At 33.0% G+C, this 20939-nt stretch overlaps 1 protein-coding gene across 1 annotated transcript; it reads right to left on the reverse strand.

The window, feature by feature from the left end:
- Positions 1-6937: 6937 nt before the first annotated feature.
- On the reverse strand, positions 6938-9611 carry LOC136209163 (polygalacturonase). The gene is made up of 9 exons (XM_066000561.1): positions 9209-9611; positions 9004-9135; positions 8753-8920; positions 8520-8540; positions 8112-8319; positions 7938-8019; positions 7751-7859; positions 7443-7559; positions 6938-7260 (listed from the first exon to the last, which is right to left on the reverse strand). The coding sequence occupies exons 1-9, from the start codon at positions 9548-9550 to the stop codon at positions 7042-7044; spliced, it is 1398 nt and encodes a 465-aa protein (XP_065856633.1). The 5' UTR covers positions 9551-9611; the 3' UTR covers positions 6938-7041.
- Between the last annotated feature and the right edge of the window lie 11328 nt (positions 9612-20939).

A 20939-nucleotide genomic window follows, 5' to 3' on the forward strand; every position in this document is an offset into this window, starting at 1 on the left:
TGCTTAGGTCTTCCCCTACCCCTCACCACTACATCCCTTTGCCACTCTTCGGTTCTCCTAACCGGCGCATCAAGCGCTCTACGTCTCACATGGCCAAACCACCTTAGTCGGTTTTCTCTCATTTTATTCTCAATAGATGTGACCCCTACTTTTGTCCTAATTATTTCATTACTCACCCGATCCTTTCTCGTATGACCACAAATCCATCTCAACATACGTATCTCCGCCACCGACATCTTATGGATGTGGCAGTGTTTCACTGCCCAACACTCCATAGCATATAACAATGCTGGTCTAATTGCCGTCCGGTAGAATTTTCCCTTCAATCTATTAGGCATGCTGGGGTCACAAAGAAAACCCGTAGCACTCTTCCACTTCGACCAACCAGCTTTAATCCTATGAGCAACATCTCCATATACTTCTCCATCCGTTTGGATAATAGATCCTAAATATCGGAAGCAATCCGAGGCCTGAACAACTCTCCCATCTAGGGTGATTGTCCCTGCCTCCCTACTCCTATGGCCGCTAAACTTACACTCCAAATATTCTGTCTTACTTCGGCTCAACTTAAAGCCTCTAGATTCTAGAGTTTGTCTCCATAGTTCCAACTTCCTCTCCACTCCTTCATTCGTCTCATCAACCAACATAATATCATCTGTAAACAGCATGCACCATGGTATATCATCTTCAAGTGAACTTGTTAGTTCATCCATAACGATGGAAAAAAGAAATGGTCTTAGTGCGGAACCTTGATGCACTCCAATCGTAATAGGAAACTCTTCAGTCTTCCCAACACTAGTACGTACACTCGTGCATGCTCCCACATACATGTCCTTTATGATGTCAATATATTTCTGCGAAATGGCTTTCCTTATCAAGGCCCACCAAAGTACTTCCCTTGGTACCTTATCATATGCTTTCTCCAAGTCAATGAAAACCATATGCAAGTCTTTCTTCTTATTTCGATAGTGCTCCATTAATTGTCTCATTAGATGGATGGCTTCCATAGTTGATCTTCCCGGTATAAAGCCAAACTGGTTTTCCGAGATCTTCACCGTCCTCCTTAGCCTTTGTTCGATCACTCGCTCCCAAAGTTTCATAGTGTGACTCATTAATTTGATTCCCCGATAATTGGCACAATCTTGGACATCGCCTTTGTTCTTATACAAACGGATTAAGATACTTTTCCTCCATTCTGATGGCATCTTATTGTTTCTCCAAATTTTGTTGAAGAACGTCGTCAACCATTCGATTCCTCTTTCTCCCAAACATCTCCAAATCTCAATAGGGATGCCATCAGGTCCTACTGCTTTCTTCAACTTCATCTTACTTAATGCCATTTTGACTTCACCCTTTTGAATTCTCCACATGCATGCATGATTTATCATATCGTGATGGATACTTATATCTCCAACATCTTGTCTGCGATCTCCATTAAATAAGTCATCAAAATAGGACCTCCATCGTTCCTTGATATCCTTATCTCCAACTAGGACTTTCTGGTCCACATCCTTCACACATTTAACTTTTTCGAGATCTCGCGTCTTCCTATCTCTCATCCAAGCAATTCTATATATGTCTCTTTCCCCTTCTTTCGTATCCAATCTTGTATACAGATCCCGATTCACCTTTGCTCTAGCATCTCGAATGACCTTCTTTACTTCCCTTTTAGCCTCTTTGTATTTTTCGTAGTTCTCGTCACTCCTACATTTCCCTAATATTTTATAGGATTCTCGCTTACTCTTTACTGCTTGTCGTACTTCTTCTGTCCACCAAGATGTGTCCTTACCCGGTGGCATGCTACCTTTAGATTTCCCTAGAACTTCCTTCGCTACTTCCCTTATACTATGCTCCATCTTAGTCTATATCGAATCTATATCTAAATCCATATTACAAGTCCAAACATCTTTTTTGGTCATCTAATCCACAAATTTTTGTTGATTCTCCCCTTGCAATTTCCACCACTTAATCTTAGTCTCTACTTGTGGTGTTTGTTTTCTTATACATTTCCTACTTCGAAAATCAAGCACCATTACTCTATGTTGGGTTGTCGTACTCTCACCAGGGATCACCTTACAATCAAATATAACTCTTTCTCTAAGCACTCCTTACTAAGAAGAAGTCAATTTGGCTCGCATTACCGCCACTCCGATAAGTCACTAAGTGGGATGTTCTCTTCATAAACCATGTGTTCATGATACTCAAGTCATAAGCTGATGCGAATTCCAAAATATCATTTCCTGCTTCATTCTTATCTCCAAAACCATACCCTCCATGAACACTCTCAAACCCATCTCGCCTAGAACCCACTTGTCCATTGAGATCACCCCCAGTACCATTTTTTCATCCCTAGGAACCTGTTGCACCACTTCCTCTAAGTCCTCCCAAAAAGCTTGTCTTATAGAGACATCTAATCCTATTTGTGGCGCATATGCACTAATGACATTCACAACCTCATCCCCTATCACTAGCTTAACACCATCGCTCTTCCTAGACACCGCTACTACATCATCAATATACTCCCTATCAATAAGAATACCTACTCCATTTCTACACTTATCCTTTCCTGAGTACCAAAGCTTATAACCCCAATGAGCTACCTCTCTAGCCTTGACTCTAACCCACTTGGTTTCTTGTAGGCACATTATATTTATTCTCCTCCTCTTCATAACATCTACAATTTCAGCTAATCTTCCTGTCAAAGAACCTATGTTCCATGTCCCAAAGCGTAACCTACTACCCTTACCCCTACCCCTACCATTACTGTGGACTAGCTTATTTACCCGCAACCCTTGCATATTTGACACCACCCCCGAGTCCTGGGGTGGCGCGACGCTTCAGGGCGACGACCTAGCAACCCTTGCACATTTATCACTACACCCGGGTCTAGGAAGTGCAGCGCGTCGCTGAGTAGGGAACGCCCCAACGATATTTATAGTATGGTTCATGTCATAAGATGTGGCTAAGTTTTACACTGGCCGCCACAAACCTACCGCAACCCTCCTCCTTTGTCCGGGCTTGGGACCGGCTGTGTCCTTCACAATCGATCATAAATTTGAACGATAATTCCATCGCTTCACTCGGGGGCAGGCACTTGTTATTCCACAGCTGTTGGTTCATTTGCCCCCAAATTGGCCATAACATAAATGCTCCGTGCCTTGCTACTTCTTTATTAGCAGTGAGAAAAAATTAAGAAGCCATTCTTCTATCCGTTCCCACTCTTCCCCGGGCGGCTGCAGGCCAGCGAGATGCCAACATTGCTTTACATATCCCGAAAAAAGGTGCCATTCATATTCTACATCAGTTAGGCACAACAGACAGTTATTTGCAATATGAACACGACAACTAATCAAATTGGACCTTGTTGGTAATAAACCAGCTCCATGTTTCCACAAAAATATTTTGATTTTTGGTGGCACCTCCACATCCCATAGATTTCTCCAACCATCCCTAGCATCCAAGCCGTCCTGGTGCCCCTCTAGTAACTTGTACCCAGACTTTATAGAAAACACACCATCCCTGCAAAAATGTCACATTAATCTGTCTACTGAGTTGGGAACAAGAAGAATACCATTGAGAATTAGATTAGTCTCTTTCTCGCAAACCAAATGCATGTTCCAAAGCCTCGTATCCGGTATCTATTAGAGTTTTAATCTGTGAATTTATAGACATCTGTATAATGGTGACGAAACCAAATAAAAAAAAGCTAAGCAAATCACATGCCTAGAACTAATTAGTTTAAAAATCATACACATCAACATATGATCAATATTTTTTTACACGTGTTAATTTTTCATACAGACTAATGTCATGTTAAACTAGTTTAACGGGCTAATATAATTCGGTAGTTTGATATCTATTTTTATATTTCTATTAGAACTTTTTAATTTTATTCTTGATATTTATACTTTAACATGTGTTTTTTTTCTTTTATATATATATATATAGTATTTATTAGAGAGAAGGTTAAAATTTTCCATTAACATATGAAATGGTAAAATTTTATACATAAAATGTTTAAGCAATATCAATTTAATTGATGCCTAAAAAAATTGGGCGGACTAGTTTAACCGTTATTTAACTGTCATATCAAACACTTTAAATTTTTTTTATCTATAAATTGAAGCAATTTCGTGTATTCTAAGTGTTGTAAAAGTCGTTAGGCGCTAGTCGGGCGGACAAGACCTCCAAAGATTAATCGGATTTATATTTTTCTATTTTTTAGATTTATATTAAATAAATATTATATAAACACATTTAAAATATAAATTATACTATACAAAAATAATAATAACAATAATAAATATTATATAATAGAAAAATATACATATTTATTTTAAATAAATAATAAAATAGTTATTAATTAATACTAATTATTTGTATTATTTTTTACTAATTGTAATTTATAAATTGGACCGATTTTAGCCGATTTTAACCTGTTTCAGCAGATTTTTTCCGCCTAGACCGATTTTTCCCGTCTAACTCGACTTGTCCGACTTAACCCCATTTAAACCGCCTAGGCGAAAGAAAATCGGGCTTCCAACTTATGCCGACCAGTTATATAAAATAGGTCGGTGTTGTAAAAATCATCGATATATCGGCCGATTAGTTGCCGACTTGACCGATTTTTATAACACTAACAGCTCGTTTGTAACTGTGTTAATAATGTAGTAAATATTTTATGCATATTTTTATAATTACTATATGCAGGAGACGTAATTGTTAGCATTTTTACTCTCTCTTTTTTTGTAACTGTGTCAATAAGATAGGAAAAAAAGAAAAAACAAGTGAAGAACTGAATTATGGGATATAAAAAGCGAAAAAAAACCAGTTAGTCAACTAAATATCTATATATATATATTATAAAACAATAACGATGAAACTGATATATCATAAATTAATTTCATTATATTATTATATTTATCTATAAAAATATTATTTTATTCATATTTATATGTAAGAGTTTCTACCGAATTTAGATTAATCTCTAAATTATCTCCTAAAATCTCTCTAATTCTATACATATTTATATATTATGTAATATAAAACAGATGGAGTTGAGGTGTCACTCCCTCCTTTTTTAATGATAAAAAATATAATATAATATATTAATTTTAATTATATTATTATATTAATCTATAAAAAGATTATTTAAAGTAAATGAAAAATAAAATAATAATATTTAATTTAGATAACACCTTTATATCATTAGTTGTAATTATTAAATTAGAATTTTATTTTAATATTTATATACTAAGCTGAATCCGTGCATCGCACGGGCTAAAAACTAGTTTTAATTAAAAAAACCAACACTGGCACGTTAGTGCCCATTTGTTTTCATTTTCTGAAACTATTTTTTGTCTTTTAATTCTAAACACAGGTTAAAAAGTGCTTGATAAAATCTTGAAACACATGTTTTTAGTAGAAAAAAAACAACTAATATCTACTATTATCACCCGCAACAACAAACAACAAATAATAACAGAAAACTGAAAGAGGTGAACCTGTTATTTAGGGCATGTTTGGTTCAGCTGTTAGCTAATAGCTGTTGCGGTTGCTGTTAGCTATTTGTAGTTGCAGTAAGCTGTTAGCTGTTGCTGTTAGCTGTTTGTTATTAGCTGTTTAATTACTAGTATTTGGTAAAATTATATTGAATTGTTGCTGTTCGGATTTAAAATGTCTAAAATGGACATGTTTTAAATTAATCAACGATGAAATTATAAAAGGAAAAATGTGAAAAAAAATGCACATAACGTTTACAACTAGAAATAGTTTTACTCTTAATGTCTAAAATAGTGCAATTTTACCCATAACACAGGCAGTTAAGAGCAATTTTACCTCTAACATTAGCAAGTTGGGTCGATTTCAGATATTATTAGAAAATATAGATATTTTATTTATTATTATACACCAATTGCACATACCAGTAGTTCTAAAAAAATATTTCATATTTTTTTTGTAATTTTAATAATAAAATTGAAAATTAATATTTATAAATTCAATGAAAATATCAGATTTTTTTGTCCAACTTGTACAAAAGACAATATTGGAGTATTTTTGCACATTATCCTATTATAAAATAAAAAATGTGTTACACAAATTAATAAAAATAATCTATATAAAAAATAAAAAATTTATTAAACGCAACAAAATCTTGTTTTTCGATAATTATGTTGTAGAAATATAAATAATGTTAAAGAATAAACATATTTTGTGGAAATAAGAAGGATAATTCTGTCCATAACAACTAACTGCAAACAGCTCTTATGAAAAGCTCCAAATATGAGCTTTTCGTGAAACGCTCCAAAACGCTGCAGTTTCCTGAGAAAATGTTAAACGTTGCGGTTATATAAACCTAACCAAACACTATATTTCCCTGCGGTTTGGAGTCAAACGTTAAACCTTCCTCCGAAAAACTGAAACAAACACCCTCTTAAAAAATAAGAAGAAAGAAAATAGTATTTTTTTTTTTTTTTTTGACAAAGAAAGAAAGTAGTATTTTAAAAATCGTTATTAATGTCATGCAGTGTATATATATATATATATATAAAAGACGAGACATGAGATGAGATAGGAGTTAGTATTTTCTTTTATTGAAGTATGAAAACAAAAGTGAAAGTCTATAAACTTGTGAAATTTGATTCCAGGCAAATCATATACCCAAAAACATATTTAAATCCATCTAATCCATTTAATCCAACCTATTTTATGCCACCCTTACATGAATGGGATTGAAATTTAACTATAATCCAACCAACCCATATTGTAACGCTCCTATTTAAATTTCAGTATGATCTGATCAACTTCTTCGAATAGAAATGATGTGATTGCTCTTTAAACTCGTGTCGTGGAGATTTCTAGCATTGGTTGATTTATTGAAGATTGACAGTATTAAAATTAACCTTGTTCATTTAATTTTTTTCAATAAGTGATAAAATAAATAATTTGTTTTATTGATTGTTTTATTGGAATATGTTACAACATCAATAAATGTATGACTATATTACATATACACAAGTATGTATGTTTTAGAAATGAAATTCAAGGACAATGAGGGGAAACAGCTCCCTTCTCAGCCAAATGAACATTTACACATGAAGCTTTAGTTGTTTGATCTCCTTGTCTTTGTAGGACAACATCCTGCATCAATATCCCTTCACATGGATAATTCTTACTGCAATCAAACTTTATTGCCACATCTGAAGCACTTGTCCCTTTTATGTTCTTGTACACCACATTTTTCACTTGCACTGCTGATTTCTGCAATTCATCAAATTTATTTATCATTTAGGGTTAATTGATCCTTTTCCAACAACAACAACAACAAAGCCTTAGTCCCGAAATGATTCGGGTCCGCTAACATGAACCGTCATAAAATCAAGTCGTGTCTGGGACATAAATTGATGAATATATTTATTTTATTTATAAATTGTTTGAAGTACCTGTTGCTTGCATGGTGTGTCTTGATCACAGTAGTTCTGATCTATTATGATTGGGTTGGTGACATTATCCATTATAATGTTTTGAAACTTAATGTTGGTGGCAATTCCAGACCCTCCCTGCATATATAAATACAAGACACAATGGCCATATCCTTCAATTAATCATTTCTATTGCTTTATCACAAATTCATTTCAATCAAAACCCCGTCCAGGGCTCAGCGTCTCGGGTGCCAACCTAGTTGGGATGTCCATCTGCTCTTTTACTCAAAGAATTTCAATAAAAACCCAAAAATAAAACATATATATACCTGCCATGTCTTGATCCTAACACCATTTGAAGTACCAGATATCTTTGCACCATCAATCACTACTCCTGACACATAATCTTTTGTATGTGCAGAACCTAAGCTTCCAATACTGAAGAAAGGATAATATCCATAAATAGCTGAGCAAATAAATTGATTCACATATCCTATAACTGCAAACTGCAAGTACCTGATTCCGTGGCCAGGTCCGCAGGTTATGTCAGTAGCTAGGACATTTTGAGATCCATTTTCAATGGAGATGCAATCATCACCTGCATTCAATAAAAAAAGTGTTAGTAATTTAAGATTATGGATTTAATGGTTGTGAAGAAGAAGTGATTTTAGTTGAAGTAAATATATATACCAGTTTCTATAACGGTATTAGAAATATGGATGTTTTGGGTTTGAGTAATATGAATCCCATCAGTGTTAGGGCTATCTTCAGGAGAGTTTACAACAAGGTTGGAGACTTGAACATTGTTGTTTCCTTCAAATGAAATATGCATTTGCTGTGCATTTTGGATTTTCACCTTCTCCACTACCAAATTTTTGCACTTGTAGAATGTCACTGCCTGTATACATGCATATATTACATAATAGTTAGACTTCTATAATAGTTTTATTATAATATCGAACGCACTGACACACGCAAATGCCCCTCGTCGACCACTTGATCTAAGGGGTTCTTATACCGTGTCCAAAAAAAAATTTTAATCAAAAAGCTTATAGTATTAAGTTTGAAAAATAATTTTTATTATTATCTATAACATACCGTTGGTGCGTGCTTGCAGGGCTGCAAATGATGAACAAACAAGAAGAGGGGAGTTAGTTTTTGTTTTTCTAAAAATCTATGTTGCACGGAAATTCATCTTCATTAGCTTTTGTTTCGGTTTCCTATCTAACTTTTTTTAGAAATAAGATTTCCTAATAGCTGTTTTGGTTTGGTTTCTATTTCCGTGCAACATAGCTAAATATATGATATTAGAAGAATAAGAGGAGGCATACAAGATCCTTATTGATTTTGCAAGAGTTTTTCCACCAAATATTGCCATTTCCATCAATAATTCCTCCACCAGTAACTAGTAAATTCTGAACACGATCAAACACAATCCAGTGTCTAGTATCTTTCTCGTAGTCCTCTCGAGCATCTGATGCTTCAATGCTTCCATATATCTATACATATAATTATATGATTTTCAAGTAAATTCCATATCTTATAATATAAAAACTCTCAAATTAATTAATCAATCAATTACCTGTATCATAATACTGGATTTACAAGGACCTTTGAACCGAATCTGCTTAATTCGGTATGTTTTATCTCCTGACACAACAATAACAGCTCCTTGACTAGATGAACAAGCTTCCTTCCAAGCCATTTCAAAAGCCTGATCAACAAACTAATTAGTACAAATTAAAATCAATGGAAGTAACTATAATTATGTAAAGTAAGAAACATACTTGAGTGTCGTCAGATCCATCACCCTTAGCTCCAAAATCACGAACGTTAACTGTTTTAACTGAGGTTGATGTTACACCAACTTGATCATAAATCTTAAAATTGAGAAAATTACTTGTTAGCTTGAAGAAATCATTGGAGTTGGGACCATCTTGAATAGGGCTAAAATAAGAAGGATAGGAGGCATAGGGTTGATTAGAAGTTTCATAGGTAGATGATTCTTCAATGTAATCATTAATAGTAGACGTGTCTAGCTGAAAACAATCATAAGAAGATGGAAGAAAAATTGAGAAAACAATAAGAACAATCATGAACAAGAAAAATGGGGTAAAGTGATCCATCATATAAGGATAATATGATGATTTCTTAAATTATAAGTGTTGTTATTAAAGGTATGGAAGTGAGGAAAATGTAATGAAATAGATTGTGTATTTATAGAGATATAATGAGGGGATACAAGAGATTGAGACGAAAGAATCACTTTGTGTTGGGGCTGCAGTCTCTGCTGACTTTGGATTTATTCACATGTAATTTCAGCAAACAAAACCTTTGTGTATTGGATATGTTCATCTTCACTCCATACCCTATATATCATCATCATCATTATTAACTTCAATTTTTTAATTATTAGTTTACGTATATGTTGTATAACTTCTATTTTCTTCCTTCATTTCACTTCATACATTTAATTGTTTAACTTATGAACAGGAAAACATATAACAAACTACTATAGAATTAATAAATATAGGTCCATTAATGAAGAATAATAATGATGATATTGCAACATAATTTCTAACACTTGCAATTTTTCTACCAAATAATTAATTTGAAAAGATCTTTTACTGACCATGATGTGTCTAGAAAAAATGTTTGGGCTCATTATGCCTAACTTTGAAAAGGTATAGATTAAAAATGTAAATTAAATATTATAGATTGTTTTTAATGAAGGTCCTGAATCTTAAAATTCAGAAAATGGGACTAATTGACAAGTGTAGTTCAATTGTAACATTTCAATAAAGTGGAGGGGAGAAGTTATGGATTTTGTTGGATTATTACCTACATAATTCGAATAAGTTACGGGTTATCTCTTGTAGAATGAAATTCATTGATGTTGGTTGTAGCAGAAAAATGAACTTTGGTTGCATATCGCTGGTCAAAATCAACTGCACCGAGATATACTGGGAGAAGATACAATGATGTACGAACTAATAACGAGCGAACGAGACAGCGAGGGAGAGGGGGGCGGTGACGACGGCCAGGGTCGTCTTATACATTTTTGGGGCCTGTTCTAAATGAAAAAATATTGGGTCATATTCATTAAAAAAATTAATACTTTCACATAATAATAATGTTTCTACAAAATAAAACACCAACATGCTTTTAACTTGATTTTTAACATAATAAAAATAATTAAATTAGATATTGTATAATAATAATAATTGGACCCTTTAAGACTCTTAGAGTAATTTTCTGCATAAGTTAACATTCACTTAATTTTTCACATAATAATTAATAACAATAATTTATTTAGATGTATAATAAAAAAAATTGGGCCCTCTAAAATTTGGGGCCCTGTGCGGGAGAACTCCTTGTACACCCTTCTCATACTCCCCTGACAATGGCATAAGGAGAGGAGAGCGAGAGAGCTTTTTTCTAATTGACAGTAATTAGGTTTGCTCTATTATGTTATGTTGTGCGAATTCCGCAAGTGTACAGTTTCGCTTGTAGTAATAAAAAATATCGATCCCACAGAGAACGTCTGATAATTTGATTGAAAAATACTGTTTTGATTAATTTCGTTTTCTCGAGGTTTATAGAAAATCGTTAATGGTTTAATTGGTTTCTACTTCTAATTTTGGTTATAGTTACGATTACAATTTATATAAATTATATTTAGATTAAAGTTCATTTCAAGGTTTATTTATACTAAGCGAAAACACAACTTATAACTTTGATTTGTTTAGAAAGATATAACAAATTATCGATTCACTCAATTTAAAAGCATTGAACTGTAATCACTCTTTCCTCTCGGCCTTGATTGATTACCTTAATCAAATGCGGTGTTTATATCCGATTAATTGATCTCGCGTAATGACCAAATATAAATTCAAATTCGCTTAAGTGTCCAACAAGTTAACATGAAAAATACCAAGATCTTTTTATAAATACTTTGCATGAAACACCCGTTAGAATTACTTAAAGAGTATCGCTAGATCAAACTTAAAATGAAACAACATTAAAGATGGAATTGAATTAAAAGATATTCATTAGTTTGAGTTGAAACATCTCAAGTTAACAGAGAAGAAGAAGTTTGAATGTCATTTGACTAGGAAGAGTTCCGGGTTGTCAATCCTTTACTCAACTTCGTAGGTTTGTCAAACCGTGGGTCGCCCCCAATACTGGTTCTTCTCGCTGAATCCTCGAAATAGCACCTCTCGGTGATCTATAGAGTATAAACTCGACTTGAGTAAACTCTAATGTAAATAATAAAATCTACATATTGTATCTCTAACTATTTGTGTTTGAACAATAATTGAACAACAACTCAACAACAATTGAACAACAATTTTCTACAGAATTCTTCCTCTATTTATAATCTTCCAAAAGGCAAGCTGAAGAGACGTGTCCGTTGGTGAAGGGTTGCCTCTATCCGGATGAAAGGATGCGTCACTTGGAGAAATAAATGTGTAAAATGTGTTAAACAGCTTCGCTGTCCTGTAGAGATTCAAGAATCTCGTACGTGACAAAGGGAAGAGGGAAGGAAGGAAGGAGGCACGCATGGCTGCTCCTAGGGCGTGTCACGGTCGAGATTTAGGAATCTCGACCGTGATTCGCTACTCTTCTTTTCCTCCTTAGTTTATATGCTTCAATTCTCTGACGTGATTTGTGATTCTCGTACGCGATATTCACAAAAACTTGATTTCTACTCCATTTTTGCTCATATTTGGATTTTTCCAAATAATTAACACCTTGCACACAAACAACAAATACTAACGTGAAATCTTTTCAAAATAAATAATTAATATATATTTTTCATGAATTTTAATACATTTATGCATGCTAATTTAGGTATATTTTGGGCTTGCCATTTATGTTAGATTAAAGGTTAGAGTTTCTTGAGTATGCTTATATACTTAAGAAAATGGGTTAACATAACCCATTTACCCTAACCCGCTTCATCTTTGTCATGGGCAGACTATTTGGCCCGTGCCAAATTTTCTACCTCTTACTCGCATGTGACGGATTACGTTCTATCTCCTTCCTTTCATTTACTTTCTTACTCGCAAATAGTTCGTGCGACCAACATACAAACGAGAGCTCTAATGCTATACAGTCGTTGGAGATATATAACATCTCGATAGACATGTACCAAACACAACATTGTACACTTGTTGAAGATATATAGCCCTTTTATTTAATATATGGATCATAATAGATTGTATATGCTTTATCCTAGATTCCATATCATATTCATTGTAATTACTCTAATCTCTAGAATTTTCAATTACACATAAATGCATAACTGTCCGAATAGTGAAAAATAGAACTCTAAGATGTGAACACATGGAGATATTTCCCTCATACTCTATTCTTTCCAACATAACATTACTCGACTGTTTGTTCCATATCATACGGGCCGAATTATCCTATGGTCTTTCAGAGTATCCTTTTAAGATATCTATATAAGATCATACTTTAAGAATGTGTTAATGGTCCTAAAGATAAATATGTAAAACCATAGTTTTCCAATGTGAGTCTCACATTAGGAAAAAGGCGAGATTGTACTTTTTCCATCTCATGGTTGGTAAGCACATATAATATAATCATGTGTTATGGTGTTCTATCGTTTTCTTTTGAAAGAAATGCATGTCCATTACTAACACCATATGAAAGCATCGGTTATGAAACATCCAATCGTAGTCCACTTTAATTTAAAGACTACTTTCAACTATAAAGACAGAAGGCCCTAAGTTATCTTTAACTTTGTCATTTACATTACATATGTAATACACAAGTGCTATAAAATCATGTGTTCTTCATCTTTCTCTTTAATGAAATTGATTTCGCGGTTCTTGCAAGGTGGCTTCTATTATTGTACATGCTCTTGATTTGTTCAAGAACAACCTCATCTTTCTGTTGACATATTTTGACTAATTAATGGGAATAGTGTGAGTGAGCTACAATCTTGTCTAGCATGCTCAATTATATAGCGACAAATATTTAGAAAACATTCGCACTTGTGTATTGGAAAACTTCAAAACTTCATTGAATAAACATGTTCAACATTACATGAAAACAAAAAGTATGTTAAAACCCGAAATTAACCTTGGGATCTAGCAGGTTTTACATAAACATTTCTCATGACATGTTTGGTAAGGAGATCTGCAACTATGTCATGAGTCGGTACATACTTCATACTAACATCTTTGCATGTAATTAAATCTCTTACAAGATGATACTTAACCTCTATGTACTTTGATTTGCTATAGAATATTTGATCTTTAGCAAAAGAAAAAGAGAATTAATTATCACTGTTAATAACTACATGCGTGTTTGAGGTATTAACGTTCAATTCGTTTATGAATATGTTCAGCTATACTGCCTCTTGAACCACATATGAGTATTACTCTACTTCTATGGTGGATAATGCTACACAAGTCTGTTTCTTGATACTCCATGATATTGCACCATTACCTATCAAGAAAACGTAGCATGATGTGGATTTCCTATCATCAAAGTTTCCCACCCAATCTGCATTTATGTATCCTCTTAGTTCAAGATCTTTGTCTTTATGATATAGGGAGAATCCGCAGGTTCCTTAAGATACCTTAGTATCCTTTTCAAAACACTCGAATGTGCTTCTCTAGGATTGGACTGATATCTACCCAACATCCCAACGATGTGATAGATATCAGGTTTAGTATACAACATAACATACATGAGACTACATACATCACTAACATATGGAACATTCTTCATACGATCTATTTCCTTGTTGCATTTTAAGAAACAAAGCAGTGTTAAGGATCATGTCCTTTGACATTAGTGTATGAATGCGCTTGCAATTTTACATATTGAATCGATTAAGGACTTTATTGACGTATGTCTATTGAGATAAGGAGACCAACTTCTTTGTATGATCTCTTGAAATCTAAACTTTGGGAATGTGTATTTCTTTCCTCATATCTTTCATTTCAAAATTTGAGTTGAGCCAATATTTGACCTGGTTCACATATTCGATGTCATTTTTTGCTATTAGAATGTCATTAACATATAATGACAAGACACATATTTTATTCTAGAGCGTTTCGTATAGACACAATATATCCCTTAATAATCTTGAAGTCATTTGTTATCATCTAATTATGAAATTGAATGTACCATTGTCTAGAAGAATGTTTGAGGCCATATACTTAATTTACTAAATTTACAAACCTGTTGTTTGCAACCTTGTTTGATAAAACCTACATGTTGTTCCGCGTAGATTTCTTCATCCAGATCTTCATTGAGAAAAGCAGTCTTTACATCCATATGATATAGCTCCAAATCTAAACTTTCAAAGATGGCTAGAGTCAATCTAATTGACGTAAACCTCATAATAAAGGAGAAGGTTTTCTCAAAGTTTATCCCTTCATAATGTGTACAATTCTTATTGACTAGACAAACTTTGTGTTATTTTGATACTTTTATTAACCATTCGTTTAAATGTGAGAACACATTTTCTCTTAATAGCTTTGCATCCTTTTGGTAGATAAACCATTTTCTAAACTTGTTTCGATCTCATGGAAATCATATTTTCTTTCATTGCCTAATCCATTTGTCCTTATCTGGTGATAAGAGAGCCGTTTTTACGTTACTAGGTTCCACGTCCTTCTGAGGAGAACATAAAAGTGGTGTCACTGATAATGAATCATTAACGTTCAATGTTTTTCCTTTTAGTAAGACACAACTCCGAATCTTGATAAAGATGTCGCATATATTTGTCATAATTTGTAATGCTCCCACTCAGACCAAGTTCCATATTCCCATAAGAACCAAGAAGCACACCTCCACTTAATGTAGGATCTAGATTATTTCTAATATGTTGAGGTGCTAGATCATAATCTTGTTCCTCAGTATTCCTCCGAATTGAGACACCTTTTAGAATTTTATTCCTCATATAAGATGAGATCATGGTCCAATTTCCTTATCTTAGGAAACTCATTCTCTAAAAAAATGACATCTCGTGATTCAAATTCGGTTACTCATCCTTTTTTATTTTCTCCCACTAGGACATATCCCTTTGATACATCTCGGTATCTTATCAATATAAACTTTTTACCTCTCGTGCCTAGTTTCTGAAACTTACTCGAGAATTTATGGGCGAAAATGGTACAGTGTCATGGTCTGAGCATACTCAAATCAGGTTTGCGACCTATCTATAACTGCGTTTTAGAACTTTTTATGAAAAGCTCAAAAAATAAGCTTTTCATGAACAACTTTTGTAGTATTTGATACTGATAAAATGTATCATTCTTATTTCCACAAAACATGTTTCTTCTTTAACATTATTTCTATCTCCATACTATTATTGGCGAAAGAACAAGATTTTACTCCATTCAACAAAATTTTATTTTAAATTATTTTATTTATTTATTTACATTATTTTTATTGAATTGTGTAATACATTTTTTATTGATTAATTTAAAAATGTTCATATTAAACATTTTACATACTAACAACAATAGTTCAACATAATTTTACCAAACATAAACAATTAAACAATAACAAACAGCTAACGGTAACAACAAACTGCAACAACAAACAGGTAACAACAATGACAACAGCTATTAGCTAACATTTGAACCAAACAGGCCCCCATATGTTCAATTTTCGTAATATTTATAAAAATAAAATATGAAAAATAAAAAATAGGTTTCATGGAGTAGGGGTGGATCTAGAAGGGGGCTTGAGCACCCACTGATCGCCAAAAAACGCTAAAAAAATCTATGAAAAGTATGTACGGGTTTTTAATTTTTTTTATGTAAAAACACATAAAAAAAATATCAATTTAGCACCTATAAATCATGAGAGACCACTATAAACACCCCTATCAGTGAATCCTGGATCCATCAACGAGTTGAGGATGAAGGAAGAAAGAGTTATTTCGGTGAGAAAAAAGAAATGTAGGATTTTTGTTATTAAAATTTAATTTTAATTTGGAATATTTTTTAACTTATGTGCATTAAACCTTCATTTCCTATATTCATATATTAAAATTAAATTTTAGTTTCATATTACATCAAGTAGATATAATTTTTTCCTTTTTTTTCTTGGTCTATTAGCAATACTAATTCCTGTTTCTATATATAGTGTGATCTTATGTATATTTCATATTATCAAAGTTTAGGTCAAGAAGGGCTCTTAACAGGAGATACTATAATAGTATTAAATTCATGACCAGAAAAGGAACAGTATTAAATTCTAAGACGTAGCTATTATATTTTCCATAGATAATTTAGTTTTTTTTTTTTAAATAAAAATAACTAATTGATTTGGGTTAGTCTCAATTTAATTCTTTCTATGGAGTAATAAATTTAAAGAGATTAAATGTGGAATTGACTTTTCACGAACATTTATAATTAAGATATATGTACCAAATCCAAACCTAAATGGTAGATCATCATGGATTGAAAACTAACTCATAGTAAATTGAATGCAATGTATCAATAAAAAGTGTGTATAAATTCGTTTAATCCAGGACAAATTTAAAGATGAAGTAATAATAAAATAAAATAATTTTGTAATATAGTATTTTTTTTTTTTATAAAGAGAGAGCATGTATGCGATTAGAAAAAAAAAATTTGACTAACAGTTTCAGTTTTCGAAAATGTGACTTGCTGATTTCGATGATATGATATGATGACTTATTCATTTGTTGACATGACATAATCAAATGTTAAAGTTTGTTGATATGATATGTTGACTTGATTATGTTACAACGATGTTATTAGTCAATTTTATTTTTGGCTTAATACATCATTTGCCCCATTAACTTTTAAAATGTTTCGATGACATTTTGAACTTATATAAAATATTCTGATAGACCCCAAACTTGTATAAATTATAGTCATTTAATCACTCTGTTACAAAAAAAAAAAAGTATGTTACATAGGAAAGGTGTATGTACTCATTTCGGAAAAGTAAACCGACCAAGGTCAGGATATATTAGAAGACAAGTTTTGCAGTTTAGCAAATAAGAACTTCATATTATGTAAATTATATAATAACATTCAAAGGTCGTGCAACACACCTTCAGCATGCAACTTTTTTTTTTTTTTTTTTTTTTTTGCAACCGAGTGATTAATTGATTACATTTTAAGCAAGTTGAGGAGACTATCCGGACATTTTAAACAAATTAAGAGAACTATCATGACACTTTAAATTTTTTTTTCATTTTTACTTTTCCATTAAAATATATGGCCTACTTAATTATTTAGTGTTGGTTTGTAAGGAAAAGCAAAATAATAAATTTGTGCTAGTATAATATACTTGTAAGTCACACCAACATCAAATTATATATATGTTATTATCTTATATTTTCAATTTTATGAAAATCATTTTGTTTTCTTTTTTCTCCCAATGAAGCCATTCATCCACTGACACATCCTTCATAAATGCTAATATTATTTATTTAGTATTTTCGAATAAAATATATATTTCCTCAATGGGATATTTTCAAATATAAAATTAAGGATATATATATATATGATAAAGCCTTGAAAATTGACTTCACAATATATATATTATCATGGTGTTGCATGCGCATACGTACTTAAAAGGAAAATCTAAATAATTTTTCTGTAACACCAAAATAAATAAATAAAGCAGAAATATAATAATAGAGATAATCCAACGGCTAAAATGCCACGTAATCAGTAGTTATCCTTGTGATTGGAACATATACATCACATGAAATGAAATGAAATGTGAATTTTGATAGAAACATAACATAAAATTTTATAATTCAATGTATATGATAAATTATATTGCCATATAAGGTGATGAAGGCAAAAAGTTAGCTGAAAAAGCACCAACAGATTTCAGGTAATTTAACATATTTTTTCGTGCACATTTTGATGTTTTGATCATTTATTCACTAAATCGGATAGAAATAGCAAGTAGAAATGTATATTTGTCATGATAATTAATGCTTAGGACCAATAAGAAAGAATAGATAAAATACAAGGATTGTTAAGGAATCCAATCTTCCTCTTAGATCTTGTGAAGACTTTGTTTAGTTTGACCTGCAACATAAATGGGTAATCACCACTAAAAAATATTGAGTTTTTTTAGTACAAATTATAGCTTTTAAATTAATATAAGGGACAATTATATTGGATAACATATTTAGTAGTATTTGTACCTGTGTCTCCATCTTAGATAATCAGGAGCATTCAGAGTATTAAGAACAGTCAGATTTATTAAACAATCATTCCTCTAACACGTGGATCAATAGAAGAGTCTCCAAGTCCGGCTTGAACTACATCCTGTTAGATTCGCCTAGAATCAAGATAGTCCAAAACGGGTAGGATATGACTTGCTTAAATTATGTTTTATTGTTTTCCGAGGAATATAAGGACCGTGATATCCTATAATACGCCTAGAAGTCACACAATCAAGGTACATATATACATATTCTCTGTAACTACTCTCAATTGTTTAGTACTCCGTACATACATCGTTAACTTAGGCATCAGAGTAGAGTCCTCGGTCAACGGTCTCGTCATGACCATCTTTTTGTCTAATCTCGGACACCAGAAAGATCCATTAATGCATTAGAGTATTAATTCATAGAATCTCGTGTATCTAATTAGTAATGTGAGCGTGGATCAAACTAAAAATGACCATGCCTCAAAATAATTCAAACCCTACATCTTCACATCAACTTGGCACTTTGCTCAATGCTAGTAACAACCTCGTACCTTTTTTCCAAATCACGCCGGAGATTGACTGATGTATGGCGCAGCCTTAGGTTCCATAGAGTTAGAGGACATAGGATTCATAGACTGCGTCAGAAAGCAGCTCCTCTATGCTATGAGCATCGTCCACTAGGCCAAAAACGAGCAAGTCGCCATAGTGGCAGAATGGAAGACAGAGTGGCTGCAGCCAAATGTTGGTAAATGACCAAATTCCACCGATTTATCCACTAGGAGACCCATGAATCATAGTCGTTTGATAAGGAAAAATATATACCGGGAGTACTTTAAATAGGGTGAATAGGGAAGAGCCCGCGGTAAAATGCAAACTGCTCAAGAAAACAGGGCCAATCGATCCTTGTCATTCTCATCCTCATACTCTGAAAGCAGCTGGAAGGACTCATTTGTGGAAGATTACTCCGCTCATCGCATACATTAAAAGAAGGAGGAACAAACCAAACCCCTATCCAAAGGAAGAAACGTGAGGAACACTTTGTTTCTCTAGCACCGCCGGAGCATAAACTCAAGTTACAAAGCAAAGCATGTAGTAATATCCGCCAATATAAAATAGAAGCAATTCCCATTGTTATTACATGCATAAAGAAAATCAATAGAAGAAACTAGTACAAGTCCCGAAGGTCTCCAAGTGAATATGAATCACCACATCCCCAAGATCTTACTCCACCGATCGGTGCCATTGGAATAAGAAAACTTCTACTCTCGTGTCTTATAAACATTCAAGAAATGCATGACTTTCATCTTCAACAACACGATCACAAATTAGACAAATTAGATTGCCCAATCCACGATAGTTCCAGCTTAAGCATGTCATATTTCTGAACAAATTCACCACTTAGAACGGAAAAATATCTCAATAGAAAAGATAAAAACACTCTACAACAACAACAACAACAACAAAGTCTTAGTCCCAAAATGATTCGGGATCGGCTAACATGAACCATCATATGAAACCGTGCAATCAAGTCGTGTCAGCGACACAAATTCTCTCCCTCTACTATGTCCTATCCACTACCATATTCTCCTCAATCCCTAATAAACTCATATCACTCTCGATCACCCTCCTCCAAGTTTGCTTAGGTCTACCCCTACCCCTCACCACTACATCCCTTTGCCACTCCTCAGTCCTCCTAACCGGCGCATCAAGCGCTCTTCGTCTTACATGGCTAAACCACCTTAGTCGGTTTTCCCTCATTTTATTCTCAATAGATGTAACCCCTACTTTTGTCCTAATTATTTCTGTAACCCCCGTCTCGGGTCACATTGAAAACACACCGAAATCCAAGGAATTATCATAATTTCATGCAAACAACAACATAATCAAATAAAGCCTCCTTATTTATTATTGTCTATCAAAAATCAATATTCAAAAGGTTCAACAACCAATAAAACAATGTAATCTATCAACAAAAATTCACTTAATCTAAACAAAGTAATCCACTTCAACAACATATTAAATCTTAATAAATGTCCATAAAATTTCTAATGAGAATAAGACGCTTGTGCTGGCCAGTCTGAATGCAGGGTAAACCTGAAAATCTAGCAAATAGAAGAACTTCTGAACCTAACCTGAAAATTTCAACGTGGCAAGGGATGAGCTGTCTACTCAATAAACATAATTATCTATATTTATAATATATATATATATATATATAATTAATTAATTAATTAATTTCATGCATCTTAACTTAACATTTAGTAAATCAAACAATCAATCATCAATCAATCAAGAATAAGATATGAACGTATAATCTCG

Source organism: Euphorbia lathyris, chromosome 10, assembly GCF_963576675.1.
Source record: "Euphorbia lathyris chromosome 10, ddEupLath1.1, whole genome shotgun sequence".
Classification (NCBI taxonomy): Eukaryota; Viridiplantae; Streptophyta; class Magnoliopsida; order Malpighiales; family Euphorbiaceae; genus Euphorbia; species Euphorbia lathyris.